At 41.0% G+C, this 15,960-nt stretch overlaps 2 protein-coding genes across 7 annotated transcripts in view; one reads left to right on the top strand and one right to left on the bottom strand.

Annotated features, from left to right (window-relative positions):
* Nucleotides 1-3,104: 3,104 nt before the first annotated feature.
* Nucleotides 3,105-15,901, bottom strand: LOC123802274 (uncharacterized). Its single transcript, XM_045812863.2, has 3 exons — nucleotides 15,895-15,901; nucleotides 14,763-15,772; nucleotides 3,105-14,456 (listed from the first exon to the last, which is right to left on the bottom strand). The coding sequence occupies exons 1-3, from the start codon at nucleotides 15,899-15,901 to the stop codon at nucleotides 14,397-14,399; spliced, it is 1,077 nt and encodes a 358-aa protein (XP_045668819.1). The 3' UTR covers nucleotides 3,105-14,396.
* Nucleotides 15,213-15,960, top strand: part of WAC (WW domain containing adaptor with coiled-coil) — an 84,585-nt gene continuing 83,837 nt past the window's right edge. For 2 of the 6 annotated variants that reach the window (XM_087857580.1, XM_087857578.1), the window contains exon 1: nucleotides 15,456-15,944. In XM_087857580.1, the coding sequence (XP_087713706.1) occupies nucleotides 15,904-15,944 (41 nt within the window). In that variant the 5' untranslated portion in view covers nucleotides 15,456-15,903. Of the gene's footprint in view, nucleotides 15,348-15,455; nucleotides 15,945-15,960 lie in introns of those variants that run through there. The other 4 variants (XM_045812852.2, XM_045812846.2, XM_087857581.1 and 1 more) reach the window with 3 other exon arrangements.

Below are 15,960 nucleotides of genomic sequence, written 5' to 3'. Positions count from 1 at the left end.
AATGACGGTCTAGCATTATCATTAAGGGCAAAGATTTTGAGAAGTCAGGATACCTCTGTTCAAAGTTAGCCTTACTTACAAGGGGTGTGATATCAACAAGTTAATTTTCTTCTCAGTTTTCTCACTTCAAAAAGCAGGAAACAGTAAATGAGGTTCTTGTGAGGATTAAATGAACTAATGGATATAAAATACTTATTTCAGCCCTAACACATAGTGAGCCTTCAATGAGTGTGAGCTATTTTTAGTCTTTACTGAAACATTCAAAGATGATCCAGTTTGAAAGGCAAGAAATGAGCTCAATTGCATATATTTCAAAGCATACATTTAAAGCACACATGTGGAGGTGTTAGGTAAATAAGCAGTTGGATATTCAGGCCTGGAACTCAGAAAAAAAGATCTGGGCTAGAGATATAAATTAATGAGTCATCTGTGTGTAGATGGTAGCTATACACAGAAACCATGGGAGTGGATAAGATTGCCTGGAAAGCGATGCCTGGGTGGCTCAGTTGTTAAGTGGCTGCCTTCTGCTAGGGTCATGATCCCAGAGTCCTGGGATCAAGCCCCACATTGGGCACCTGGCTCAGTCGGGAGCCTGCTTCTCCCTCTCCCTCTGCCTGCTTCCTCCCCTACTTGGGCTCTCTCTCTCTGTCAAATAAATAAATAAAATCTTTTTAAAAAATTGCCTGGAAAAAAATAGTGAGGGGAAAGACTGCTTTTGGGTTTTTTTGAGGGGAAAGACTGATTTTTTTTTTAATTGAGATAAAATTCATGACATAAAATTCACCATTTTAACCATTTTAGTCACCATTCAGTGACTTCCAGTACATTCACCATGTTTGCAACCATCACCACTAAATTTGAACATTTTTATCACTCAACAAAGAAACCCCACATCCATGAAGCAGTAACTCCCCAGTCTGGCCTCGCCCTAGTCCCTGGCAAATATTAATACTGCTTTTTACATCTATGGATTTGCCTATTCTTGACTTTTCACTTGAATGGAATCATACTATATGTGGCTTTTTGTGCCCGGCTTCTTTCACTTAGCATGTTTTTCAAGGTTGAGCCACGTAGCAGTACTTCATTCTGGTTCACGGCTGAATAATTTCATTGTATGGATACCACGATGTGTTTATTCATTCGTCTGTTGATGGACATTGGGGTTGTTTCTACTTCTTGGTTATTATTTGGCTATACACATTCACGTACAAGTTTTGTTTGAATATCTATTTTTAGTTCTCTTGAGTGTATGTTTAGGAGTAGTATTGCTGGGTCATATGGTAATTCAACGTTTAAACTTTTAAGGAACTAAGAACCTGTTTTCCACAGTGGCTACACCATTCTACATTCTCACTAGCAATTTATGAAGGTTCCAATTTCTCCACACTGTTGCTAATACTTGTATTCAAATTATAGCCACCCCAGTGGGTGTGAAGTGATATTGTAATTGCTTTGCATTTCTTTAGTGGCTTACAATGTTGAGCATCTTTGCAAATACTTCTTGGCCACTAGAATATCTTCCTTAGAGAAATATCTATTCAAATCCTTACCCATTTTTACACTGGGTTGTCTTTTTATTGATAACTTACAAGAATTATTATATATTCTAGATTAGAGACCCTTAATGGATATATGACTTGCAAATATTTTCTCACATTCAATGGGCTCTTTTTCTTGGTAATGTCTTTGATGCACGGAAGTTTTAAATTTTGATAAAGTCCAATTTATCTATTTTTCATTTTGTCACTTGTGCTCTTGATATCATATCTAGAAATCCATTGTTAAACCCAAAGTCATGAAGCTTTACCCCAATATTTTCTGAGATTTATATAGTTTTGCTATTACACATAGGTCTTTGATTCATTTTGAGTTACTGTTGTTACATGGTGCGAGGTAAGGGTCCAAGTTCATTCCTTTGTATGTTGATATCCAGTTTTCTTGGCAGTATTTATTGAAAATACTATTCTTCCCTCAGTGATCTGTCTTGATATCTTTATCAAAAATCAATTGACCATAGATGTATGGGTTTATTTCTGGGCTTTCAATTCTATTACATTGATTTATTTATCTATCTTTCTGCCAGTAACTGTACACTTGTAGTAAGTTTTTTTAAAGATTTTGTTTATTTATTTATTTATTTATTTATTTATTTATTTATTTATTTAATTTATTTATTTGGAGTGCACAAGTAGGGGAGGGCCAGAGGGAGAAGAGAAAGAGAATCTCAAGTAGACTCTGTGCTGAGCATGGAGCCCAACAGAGGGCTCAATCTCACAACCCTGAGATCATGACTTGAGCTGAAATCAAGAGCTGGACACTTAATTGACTGATCCACCCAGGCGCCCCTGTAGTAAGTTTTAAAATCAGGAACTATGAGTCCTCCAACTTTGTTCTTTTTTAAGATTGTTTGGGGATCCCTTGTTATTCCATATGAATTCTAGTGTCAACTTGTCAAATTCTGCAAAAAAAAAGCAGTTGGAATTTTGATAGGTATTGCAATGGATCTGTAGATCAATTAGGGAGTAGTGTCATTCTAACAATATTCGGTCTTCCGATATATAAACACAGAAATGTCTTTTCATTTATTAAGTCTTCTTGAATTTCTTTCAACAATGTTTTGAAGTTTTCAAAAAACAAAACAAAATGAAATGAAAAAAAAATCCCCAAAGTTTTGCAGTTTTCAGTGTACAGCTCTTACACCTCATTTAAATTTATTTCTCGGTATTTTATTCTTTTTGATGCTGTCAATGGAATTGTGTTCCTAATTTCATTTTTGGAATATTCATTGCAAATGTACAGAAAGACAACTGATTTTTGTATGTTGACCTTGTACCTTGAGATTTTGACAAATTTATTAGAGCTAATAAATTTTTTTGTGGATTCCGTTTGGACATGGTAGATAATCCTTTTACTGTGCTGCTGAATTTACTTTTGCTGAGATCTTTGTATCCATATTCATTAGGGATATTGGTCTGTAGTTTTATTTTCTTGTGGTGTCTTTGTCTGGCTTTGGTATCAGGGTAATGCTGAATTGATAGAATGAGTTAGGAAGTGTTTCCTCTTTATCTATTTTTTGTATGTGGGTGAGAGTTTGAGAAGGACTGTTTTTGTTTTTTTTTTTTCTTAGAAGGAGAGGAGAGGGGGTTGGGGAAGGCAGAGGTGTGAGAGAGAGAGATAATCTCCCACAACCCTGAGATCATGACCTGAGCCAAAATCAAGAATCAAACATTCAAACAACGGAGCCATCTAGGTCCCCCAGACTGGTATTGTTTTTTTTTAAATGTTTGATAGAAGTCGCCAATGAAGCCATATGATTCTCAGTTTTCCTTTTTTGGAAGTTTTTTGATTACTGATTCAGTCTCTTCTACTGTCTATTCTATTTTGAGTCAGTTTCGGTAGTTTGTTTCTAGGAATTTGTTTCATTTAGATCATCTAATTTTTTGGCATATAATTGTTAACAATTCCTTTTATTTCTATAAAGTTGGTAGTAGTTGTAGTAGTAATGTTCCCACTTATTTCTGATTGTAGCAATTTGAATTTTCTTTTTTCCTGTCCATTCTGTTTAAAGGTTTGTTAATTTGATTGATCTTTTCAAGGAACCAAGTTTTGGTTTCATTGATTTTTTGTGGTTGTTTTCTATTGTCTATTTCACTTATCTCTGCTCTATCTTTGCTAGTTCCTTCCTTCTGCTTGATTTAGGTTTCATTTGCTTTTATTTTTTATTTCCTTAAGGTAGAAGCTTAGGTTATTGTTTCTAGATCTTATTAAATGTAGGCACTTATAGCTATAAATTTCCCACTGAGCTCTACTTTTGCTTCAGTCCATGTTTCAGTGTGCTGTATTTTCTTTTTCATTCATCTTAAAGTATATTAAAATTTCTCTTGTGATTTCTTCTATGACATATTCATAGCTTAAAGATGTCTATTTGTAGTTTCATACCTTTGTGGTCAGAGAAAATAGTTGATATGATTTCAATCTTTTGAATTTACTGAGACTTGTTTTATAGACCAACCTATATTCTATACTGGAGACTGTTCCACATACACTTGAACTATCTTGGAATATCTTTTTCCATCCTTTCACTTTCAACTCTACGGTTATTTGGTTCTAAAGTGAGTCTCTTGTAGAGGGGGTATAATTAGAACATTAAAAAAAATCCATTCTGCCAATTTCTCTGCTTGTTAATTAGAGTTTAATGCATTTACATTTAATGTGATTAGTGATAAGGAAAAATTTTCTTTGCCATTTGCTTTTTCATATGTTGTATATCTTTTATGTTGTTCAATTCCTCCACTACTGACTTCTTTTGTGTTAGATATTTTCTAGTCCATCTTTTGTACTTCTTGTCATTTGTTTTACTACATCAGTTATTTTCTTAATAGTTGCCCTAGGGATTATAATTAGCAACTTGTAATAATATTTTTTAGGTAAAAACCAACTTAGTTTCAAGGGCAAAAAACATCTTTGCTCTTATGCTTCATTCTCTCTTTTGTTATCACAAATTACATCTTTATACATTATATGCCCAAGGACAAAGATTTATAATTACTGTTTTCATAGTTGTATTTTAAATCTTACAGAAAAAAAGAAGTTACTAACCAACAGTACATGAACTCTGACTTTTATATTACCCACATAGTTACCTCTAACAGTGCTTCTTCATGTGGATTCAAGTTACTATCTAGCGTCCTTTCATTTCAGGTTAAAGACCTCCCTTTGGTATTTCTTGTAGGGCAGGTCTACTAATGACAAATTCTCTCAGTGTTTGCTTATCTGAGAATGTCTTAACTTCTTCATTTCTGAAGGATAGTTTTGCTAGATATAGAATTCTTGGCTAACAGGGATGCCTAGGTGGCTCAGTCAGTTAAGCATCTGCCTTTGGCTCAGGGCATGATCCTAGCGTCCTGGGATTGAGTCCCACATCAGGCTCCTTGCTCAGCGGGGAGCCTGCTTCTCCCTCTGCCTGCTGCTACCCCTGTTCATGCTATCTCCCTCTCTCTGACAAATAAATAAATAAATCTTAAAAAAAAAAAGAATTCTTAGCTAACAGAATTTTTCTTTCAGCACTTAGAATATATCATTTCATTGTCTCCTGGTTTCTATAGTTTCTGGTGAGAAATCAGCTGTTAATCTTATTGAGCCTACCTCTTATGTGAGGACTCACTTCTCACTCGCTGCTTTCAGGATTCTCTTTGTCATTGACTTTCAACAGTTTGATTACAATATGTCTTGGTGTGGGTCCCTTTGAATTTATCCTACTTGGAGTTCATTGAGCTTCTTGGACATCTAGATTCATGTCTTTCATTAAATCTGGGAAGTTTTTTCGCCATCATTTCTTCCAATATTCTTTCTGCCCCTTTCTTTCTCTCCCCTCCTTTTGGAATGCCTATTATGCATATATTCATATGCACGATGCTGTCCCACGGGTCTCTTAGGCTCTATTCATTTTTCTTCATTCTTTTTCCTTTCCACTTCTCTGATTGGGTAGTCTTAGTTGACCTATGTTGAAGTCTGCTGATTCCTTCTTCTGACAGCTCACATCTACTGTTGAATCCCTCTAGTGACTTTTTAGTTTCATTTACTGTACTTTTCAACTTCAGAATTTCTATTTGCTTCCTTTTTATAATTTCAACCTCTTTATCAATATTCTCTACTCGGTGAGACATACTGTCCTGATTTCTTTTAGTTCTTTGTCCATGATTTCCTTTAGCTATTCCAGCATATTTAAAAGAGTTGGTGGAAAAATCTTTGTCTAGTAAGCCCAACGTCTGTGCTTCCCTGAGGACAGGTTCTATCAACTTCTTTTTTTCTGTATATGGGCCACATTTTTTTTTCTGCCTTGTTATTTTGTGTTGAAAACTGGACATTTTGATTAATATAATGTGGCAATTCCAGAAATCATATTCTCCTCCCTCCCTAGAGTTTGTTGTCAATGCTTATTGTGGTTGCTCTTGTTCGTTTAGTGATTCTTCTAAACTAACTCTGTCAAGTCTGTATCCCTTCTTATGTGTGACTACTGAAATCTCTGTTTTTTTGGCTTAGTGGCTGGCTAGTGATTCAACAGAGATTTCCTTAAATGCCTACAACCAAAAAATGAAGAAAACAACTTCCAGGTTTTGTTAGAAGTCTCTTTCCAGGTGTGTTGGGGCATGCCTTTATCATTCAAATGGACAATTTATAAGTCTACCTTATCTTTCACTTTCTATCTGAGCACAGCCTGAATGTTAGTCAGAGAAGAGACTTTAGGAACTTTGCAGTTTTTTTCTGTGCATTTGCCCCCACCCTAGATATATAGGTAGCCTTTTTTTAAGATTTTATTTTTAAGTAATCTCTACACACAACATGGGGCTTGAACTTACAATTCTGAGATCAAGAGTCACATGCTCTACCAACTGAGACAGCCAGGTGCCCCCAGGTAACCTTTCAGAGTCCCAGGAATATATAGGAGCTTTTCAAAGATTTTATTCTCCAAAGTATCTCACTCTTCAGCCTTTCCTCTCAGGCTTTTTGTTATGTATATTGTTTGCCCTGATTGTTATTCCTTTCCCCAACTGGCAGCAGCTAATAAACTTGCCTTTAATATCTCCTGGGTAGTCACTTCTGCCTCAGAAGAATTCTAAGTTAGGCAAAATAAGGGCAAGCCCTTGCACTAGTCCTTCAGGGAGCCACCAGACAGGTCAAAATAAACTACCACAATTCTTTGAGAACAAGGTCCATTCTGTTACCTCTGGCACCAGGAATCTACACCAGAAATATAGGCTGTTGTCCAAAACTGCCATTGAACTGGGGGTGAAGCAATGAGGCTAAGGTAAGTCTCAATAACACAAAGCTCTCCTACTGGGATTCAATCACCTTGTTCTTGAATAAACGTTTGCCTGGTTATTGTAACTTTTTACATAAGTTCACATAAACTTGATTCTGATAATTTTTGCCCAATTATTTAATGTTTATGTGGAGAGACAGGTCCTTGGAGTTCTATAATGGCCATTTTTACTGACATCACCCCCCCAGGGACTGATTTGGAGAACCTCAACATTTGGTAGTGGAGTAGAGGATGAGTCTGCAAAAAGGAATGAGAGGACCTGCCAGAGGTAGAAAGAAAACAAGGAATATGATGTGTTAGAGAAGCCAAGAGAGAAATGTAATACAAACAGAGTAGCTATCAATGCAAAATATTCTAGGATTCTAGGAAAAAGATGGTAAAATGTTCAGTGAATGCAGGTACATAGAAGTCATTTGTGACCTCAAGACTATTTTTCAAGAATCTTTTCTTTTCTTTTTTCTTTTCTTTTCTTTTTTTTCTGTAATGTCTACACCCAACATGGGGCTCAAACTTATGACTTCGAGATCAAGAGTTGCATGCTCTATCAACTGAGCAAGCTGGGCGCCCAAGAGTATTTTTTAACAGGTTGACTTTGGTATTTTGAGCAGGATAATTCTTAAATGTGAGAGACTGTCCTACAGATTGCAGTATGTTAGGTATCCTTGACCTCTGACAACTAAATACCAGTAGCACCCTTCCAAAAATATACAAATCAGATTAGAAAAAGTACTGCCACATATCCCAAAATGTCTCCTGGAGAATTAGCACTATCTCTTGAAGAACCACTCCATTAGGAATCTCTGTTTTGGTGATATTATAGGGGGCAGATGTCAGATGATAGTAACCTGGAATGTGAATAAAGGGGTGAACAATGAAACCAGTGAGATGTCAGAGGCAAGGCTTACTGGAAATTTGGCTGAAGTGAGGAATGTAACCGGGCAGCAACTGGGGTCAAGGAAGTGTTTATTTTGACATAAGATTCAGATGTGTTTAAAAACAATGGATATGAATCAGATAAAAGGGAGAGTTTAAGTATACAAAGAAAGGGATACTTGTTAGTGTAAAGTAACTCGAGGTGGAAGGAAAGTATATGTAAAGGAAATGGCCTTAGAGAGGAAGCTTAACTCCTGTTTTGAAACAGTGACCTCAGGACAATGCAGTAGTATCCTAGGTAGTTTCCCTGCTTCCTTCCTTACCACATAGACTATTCTTTTTTTTTTTTTTTAAAGATTTTATTTATTTATTCAACAGAGATAGAGACAGCCAGCGAGAGAGGGAACACAAGCAGGGGGAGTGGGAGAGGAAGAAGCAGGCTCATAGCAGAAGAGCCTGATGTGGGGCTCAATCCCAGATCGCTGGGATCACGCCCTGAGCCGAAGGCAGACGCTTAACCGCTGTGCCACCCAGGCGCCCCCATATAGACTATTCTTTTTTTTTTTTTTTTAAAGATTTTATTTTTATTTATTTGACAGAGATAGAGACAGCCAGCAAGAGAGGGAACACAAGCAGAGGGAGTGGGAGAGGAAGAAGCAGGCTCATAGCGGAGGAGCCTGATGTGGGGCTCGATCCCTTAACACCAGGATCACGCCCTGAGCTGAAGGCAGGCGCTTAACCACTGTGCCACCCAGGCGCCCCCCATATAGACTATTCTTAACACAGTAACCAGCATCACGTTTCTGCTTTTAACTCTCCAATGGCTTCTCATCTCACTCAGAATAAAAGCCAAACTTTTTGCAATGGCCTATTAGATCCTTCATGATCTGCCTCTTCATCCCCTCGTTTAACCTATTTGATCTCCTTTCCTAAAACTTTTCCCCTAGGTCACATTTCATCCCACAGCTTTCCTTATTATTCTTACACACCAGGCACACTCCTGCCTCTAGACATTTTCTCTTGCTATTTCCTTTGCCAGGAATACTCCTCTCCAAACACCCATACCGCTTACTCTCTCACCACCTTCAAGTGTTTGCTCAAATGTCATCAGCTCAATGACTACTCTATTTAAAATATTATTCCTTAATCAGCAACTTCCTATAAATTTCCATTCTTCTCCATAGTACTTACTACTTTCTAAATCATCATATCACTTATTCCTGACTTTCCCCATTAAAATATAAGGTCGAAGGCCGGGGGGAGGTAAAGATTTTTCTTTGTATGCTTCATTGATGTATCCCCAGCACATAGTGGGTACTCAATACATTGTTGAGTAAATAGGGAGAAGGATGACTGTAGGTAGATTTGCAAATACTGAAGCAGGAAGAAATTTCCCTTTGGTGGCTCGAATTTGGGAGGAAAGTGGTGATGTTATCTGCTGAGAGTAAAGGGGAGGTAGTAAAGTGAGGGGGATAGATATGTGGAGAGTGGAGTTTGAAAACCTTGTTCAAGTGGTGAGAGAGTTGGAGAGAGAAATAAAAGATTGCCTAGATGTACTGGGTGTTCATTTGATTTTGGTGATCATGAGATTTTAGCGGAATCAATCTTTTGTATTGTCCAATAGTCTTCAGCAGTGTGCAATTGCTCAGAGGCACTGAGAAAGTGAATGATTGGGCTAATTCAAGCTGCAATTTTGCCAGACAGAGGAAAAGGGTTTAGGGTATAGTTCTCATTCTTTTTTTTTTTTTTTTTAAGATTTTATTTATTTATTTGACAGAGAGAGAGACAGCCAGCAAGAGAGGGAACACAGGCAGGGGGAGTGGGAGAGGAAGAAGCAGGCTCCCAGTGGAGGAGCCGGATGCGGGGCTCAATCCCAGGACTCCGGGATCACGCCCTGAGCCGAAGGCAGATGCCCAACGACTGAGCCACCCAGGTGCCCCTAGTTCTCAATCTTGGCTGTACCCTACTATCTATCACTTGGAAGGACTTTAAAAAGTGGCCAGTTTGTAAATCCAGAGCCTCCCTTTACTGCCTCTGCATGAGTAAATAAGGAACTCTGGATCGTTGACTATTTACGTTATTATCTCTACTTAAAAAAATACATCATACTGATATGGTCCTGTCCTGGAGATTTTTACTCCCCTTTTCTAAATAGTAATTTTTGTGGCAGTTTTCCCATTTTTCCACATACTTGAATGAAAGCCTCACATCACAACTCTGAGAACTCAAATGGTCTCCTTTTAGTTATATAAAATATAAACTCCACAGAAGCAGAAACCAAGTGAATTTGCTTAATACTGTGTTCCCAAGACATGATACACAGGTCAATAATGTTTTTTTGAATGAATGAATGATAACCACCAGCAGTGGGGCATGTATGTGCCAAGTGCTGCTTAACTATGTAAAGTGATTTCATTTACTTCTGACAAACAGCCCTATACCCTATTAAGCTAATTTTAGAGATAAGGAAGCGTAATCTCTAAAATTTGGGGAATTTGCTGAACATCACACTGCCAGTCAGTCAATAATGTAGCCAGAGCTCTACATTATGTCATTCTGATTCCAAAAGCCATGTTTTTAACCACTATACTATCCTGTTTGAGAAGAAGGCAAGGAAGAGAAAAAAGAGAAATGAAAAGAGTAGGAAGAGATCCCTGGGTGGCTCAGCTGGTTAACCATCTGCCTTCAGCTCCAGTCATGATCCCAGGGTCCTGGGATTGAGTCCCACATCAGGCTCCCTGTGTAGTAGGGAGCCTGCTTCTCCCCCTGCTTGTGTGCGCCCTCCCTCTCTCTAGTAAATAAATAAATAAGAGTAGGTAAAAATCTCAGACAATACAGTCTTAGTTTATGATCCTTTAGAAATTCTAGCAAAACCTTTATAGCCCCTTCTACTAGAAGTTTGAGGCCTTCACTTTTTGATTCTCCATGAACAGGATCACATTAAACTCATGGTCACCTACAGCCTATGGGCTGATAGTTCTCCCCCTCTATTGGTTGATATGTGTTAATCTGTTGGTTAAAATATGGGGCTTTTGAACACTTACAAACTTGCAATCTCTCAATAGAGAGGAATGCAAATAGTCTAAGATTTGCTATATATGCAAATTTATGTAAATTTTCAAATGTTATCTAATACAGTATTTTATCTGCATTAGGAATAAGTCAGCTTTTCCCTATTCATGACAGCAGGGCTGGATCTTAAAACTACATCTTTTCCTCTTAAGAAGGAACAATATTTTGCTATTTTCTTTGTAATTTTGTAGGCAAATATACTTTCACTCAACAAATGTTTATCTGATGTCACAGAGATACCATTCTGGTGGGAGACAACCAATAAATGAAATATATATTATATGGCAAAGAGTAAAAGAAAAATAGAACAGGGTGAGAGATAATAGTGGGGTACCATTTATATAGAATTCTCAGAGGAAAGACCTTTCTGATAAGGTGAGATTCAAGTAGAGAACTAAAGAAGTGATACAGTGTGAACCAAGTAGGACCAAAGGGGAAGAACATTCCAGGCTGGATAGTAGGGCAAAGGTCCTCAGACATGCCTGGTATTTTGGAGAAAAAGTGGAGAAAGAGATGGGGGGAAATGATCAAGTAAAAAAGTAACTGGATATGAAACCAGAAGTAATGTGGATGGGGGTAGTTCACTCATAGACCATGGGAGGAACTTTGGCTTTTATTCTGAGATGGGAAGCCATTGGTGGGTTTTAAGATAGAAATAATACTGACTTGTAAACAGATCACTCCAACTGCTGTGTGAGCTAGTAAACCCTGTGAAAGCAGATGAGTTAGGAGGCCTTTTCTATGGCCTAGGGATAAGATGGTGACTTGGACCAGAATGAATGTGACAGAATTAGTGACCAAAGATCAGACTCTGAGTATATTTTGAAGATAATACTGGTGGCATTTGCTGATGGAGTAGATGAGATATGAAAGAATCAAGAACTCCAAAGTCTCTAGTCTCAACTGGAAGAATGGAGTTGCCATTTCATGAAATAGGGAAGACCTAATCAGAATTTATTGGGGGGGGGGAATTAAGAGTTTGGTTGTGGATAACTCAGGTTTGTGATACCTGGACATTTGAGCAGTACAGTAGGCAGTTGTGAGCCTAGTGTTCAGGGGAAAGGTATAGGCTGGAGATTCAAACATGGATTTCATTTAGCCAGAGACATGGGTAGGATTGCTTAGTGAGGGAGAGCAGAGATCAGAGAAGCAGTCCAAGTTGTGAGATTTGAATCTTAGGGCACTCCAACATTTTGAGGCTAAAAATTAGGAGGAACCAGCAAGAAGACTAAGCAACCTTTTAAGGAAGAGAAGCAAGAAAGACAGAATGGAATCCTGGCAGGCCAGATAAAGAGCTTCAGGAAGAAAGTAACTCACCATCTGTGTCAAATGCTGCTGACAGGTTGAAATGAGATGGAGATTGAAAATAAAAATTGGATTTAAGAACACGGAGGTTACTGATGATATTGAGCAGTTTCACAGTGGAGTGAAATCAAGTCTGATTTGTGGATTTAAGAGAGGCGTAAGGGGAGAAGTTTGTACAGAAGAGCAAATCAAAGTGGGGCAGGGTATTTGGAGGGAGAGAAAAGTCAAGTTTTGTTTTTTTTAAAGATGGTAGCTATTAAGACATGTTTATAAGTTGACAGAAGTGATCCAGTTTAGAGGAAAAAAATTCGTTAAGGAAAGCATACAATTCCAAGAGTAAAATGGAATTCAGGGAAAAGGTGGTAACTCTGATCCTAGGAACTTTGACAGTTATCCATAGTTACAGGAGTGTGGCAGTGAATTCAGATGTAGGTTGGTAGGAGCAATGGTTGAGTAGGAGGGAGCTGTTATTGATTTCTGATTTTTTTTCTATTTCCCTAGAGAGACAAGAAGCAAGATAATGCCTTACTCAGAATGAGGAGTGGGGGATGTCTTCTCACTTTAAAAGACATTAAACAGCTATTTAAGAGCTGGGTAAATGGATTAGGGAAATAAGCCTGGGGGGTGTGGTGAATACAAGGACCTCGGGCCAGTTAGGATGGCTGTTCTCCAGCCAAGTTCAACTGCTCTGCTGCAAGCGCACAGTGAATTAACCAGGAGTGTGGTTCAGACAGGTAAAATGGAAGGAGAGAGAAGGAAAGGATTGACGGTATTTCTAAAGGATTTATAGCACTGGATAATGGAATCTAAAATAGGCAGTGAGTTTCTTAAAAATGGGTATAACATTTAGAAAGGGACCTTTACTAAGTGGTTGAAATTTATTTGAGGTTCTGTTAAAGAACAGCGTTAGGTTCCTGAGAGACTTAGGTCACATTTTCATCAATGTGTTTCTATTTAGACAGCTTATTTTATATATATTGTTGATTCCTTAATACTGAACTCATCATGGCCAAGGGCACTAATGATAAGCCTGAAATGGTATCTAGGACATGTTTTCTCCACCAGGCATATCACGTCTTGTGCTTAGGATTACCAGACAGCACTTCAGCGCTATGCTTCGAGGGGCACTTAAAAAAGCAAAACCACCGATAAGCATGAAAAGTGCAAAAACCCTGAAAGTATATATATTGTGAAAAGTACATTTATTTACAGTATGAGAACAGAATAAACCAGTGTTGTCTTGTTAAACTCAACTGGGAATGTTAAATTTTTCATCACTATGCATGTCCATGACTGCTATGCATACTATTTGGTGATTACAAATTTTAATGAGTAGGCAAATTTGTAAATATAGGATCTATGAGGACTACATTGCCTTGTACAGTTTCCTCCAGTTTGCTGCTTTTGATCAAATGATATATATCAAAATTTCAGCACATGATTACCATCAAATTAGTAATAAATTTTGCTGCCAGTTTTCAAAAAGTTTCTGCATACGATAGATATACTACTTTGTGTACTCTGCAAATCTACCTTCTGTCTTCAACGTGTTACAAAAATGTTAGAAATTGCACATAAGGGGCAGCTGGGTCGTTCAGTCCGTTCAGCTGAAACTCTTGGTTTCAGCTGCGGTAGTGATCTGAGTGCTCCCTGTTCAGCAGGAGTAGGCTTGAGATTCTTCCCCCTCTGCTCCCCCCCCACCCCCGCCACGCTCTGAAATAAATAAAATCTTTAAAGAAAAGAAATTGTACATAAAACGCAAGGTTTTTAATTTTTTTCCCATTTCAGTCATTGGCTGTCTTTTTAGTTACTGGTAGTTTATGAGGGCATTAAGTAGGTTTCTATTACTGGTTCTCGAAAACAGCAATAATCCTGACATCTGGCAGGTGGATGTGACAAATAAGGCTACGTAATAATTTCTTTCAATCAATTGTGATTTCAGGGCCCCCCACATCATTCCTTCTCTTCACTAGGCCCAGCAGTAAGGAAACTTGTTGGATACCAAGTCAGTTACTTTTTGATACTGGTTTTTGGTGGGGTCTTATTTCTTCTGGTTTGTTTCCTCTTCTACCTTTTTCTTCTATGCAAATATTTACTTTGTGTTTATTACAATCTTTTCGTTAAATTAATGCTGCCTTATAAGGAATTTAGAGCAGGGGGGAAAAGCCCCACCTGAGTATCACCCACTACCCTCAAGTAAAGCTTAATTTTGGGGGGTATATTGGATTCCCCCCTCCCAATATGCCAATGCTGGTATTGTGTCTGTAGCGGTCTATAAAATCCAATTCGTCGTAGCTGCATTTAGCACACCCTATGCCTTTATTCACATGCACAACGTCCGCATGGATGTTCTTTCACCAAAGGATTCAGCGAGGAAGAGAAACTAGAAGAGAAAAATGGGAAATAAAGGAGAGGGTGGGGAGGACACAGACGGGGGGGGAGGGGAGGAAAACAGGAAACAAGGATGAGGCGGTTCAACACCTTCCCCCAGTAACCGATTCCCGCTCCCCGTCAGCCTTGGTTTCCATTCACCGCCCGCAGCGGCGCTCCCTCCTCTAACTGGGCACGTCCACCTTACAGCCGCACCGGCGCACGGCCTCCCGGCATTCGGTACGACACCCCTTAACTCCTGCGTCTGTCCTCGCTCGGCAAGCTCGCTCTCCTGCACACTTCCGGGGGTGAGACTTACTTTTCTACCGTGCCGACCGGCGAGCTCCAGGAAGCCCCGGCCCACCCAAGGCCGGCCACGCGCTCGGCGCACGGTCTGAGGCAGGTGCCCGCGCCGGGGTTCCGGCTCCCGGGAGCGGGCCGCAGGGAGCAGCGGCACGCTCCCCACCTCCCCAAGGGCAGCTGCCGTCGCTGCCGACCGAGGAAGCGTCTTGGTAACCGCCCGCCGGCCGCCTAACCGGGGGGTTTCCGACCACCCCGCCGGAGCCCGAAGGGGCGGGGGCCGGCGGCCGGAGAGCTCACCCAAGGGCACCCTCCCACCCCCGCGCCTCTGGGCGCACGCGCAGCAGCCGCAGCCTCCTTTATTTAGTCCGTGATGGCTCCTCTCGCGCCCCACCGTCCTCCTCCCGAAGACGGCTCCCACCCCGCGCACCCCGGAGCCCCCGGGACCAGCCTCGAGCAGGTCCCCGAGCGGGAGTATCCCTAAACTGGAACGGCAGCAGCCGGACTTGCGCGTGAGGAAACGAAGCGGCAACCGGAAAGAGCTGACGGGTCGCGAGGAGGCAGGCCAGGCCTCAGAGGAAGAGGAAGGCCGGGGCGAGCCGAGGTTTGCCGAAGGCGGCGTTCCGGAGCCGCACGGGGCGGGGAGGAAGGCAGAGGGTGGGAGAGGAGGGGCGCGGCGGAAACTGCCGAGGTTTTCCGAAGGCCGCGGCGTCCGAGTTGCCCGGATGTAGTTGGTGGAGCGGCAGCGGCGGCACCAGCGGCGGCGGCGGCGGCGGCAGGAGGCGGAGGAGAAGGACCAGGCAGCGGCGGCGACGGGGGGAGGAGGGGAGGAGGCGGCGGAGCAGGAGGAAGAGAAGGCGGAGGAGGCAGTAGCTCTCCGCGGGGCTGAGCCGGACGCGTCTTCTTGCCCCCCTCCCCCCGGTTCGCCGCTGCCGCCGTGTAGTTGGCGCGGGTGCCCGGGCTGAGAGTGAGCGTGGTGTCGGCGGAGGGAGATGGCCCGGGAACGCCGGCGCCAGTAACGGGGAGGTGCTGAGAGTCGCCGAGGGCGCGCCGGGCCCTGGTGCCGGTGCTGCCGCCCGCCCGCCGCCTGCGCGCCCGCCCGCCCGCCTCTCGCGGCCGCTCTCCCCCTCCCCCGACACACACTCACAGGCCGGGCATTGATGGTAATGTATGCGAGGAAACAGCAGAGACTCAGTGATGGGTAAATTGTCTTTTCG

Source organism: Ursus americanus, chromosome 31, assembly GCF_024610735.1.
Source record: "Ursus americanus isolate L20-20 chromosome 31, mUrsAme1.1.p, whole genome shotgun sequence".
NCBI classification, from domain to species: Eukaryota; Metazoa; Chordata; class Mammalia; order Carnivora; family Ursidae; genus Ursus; species Ursus americanus.
This window is presented reverse-complemented; position numbering and strand designations above follow the sequence as displayed.

Bases quoted from the DNA above. Each gene is read 5' to 3' on its own strand.
- LOC123802274 (XM_045812863.2), bottom strand. The intron at 14,457-14,762 runs GTAAGTCTCACC...TTTCTCTTCTAG, and splicing joins CCGGTCGGCACGGTAGAAAA to TTTCTCTTCCTCGCTGAATC.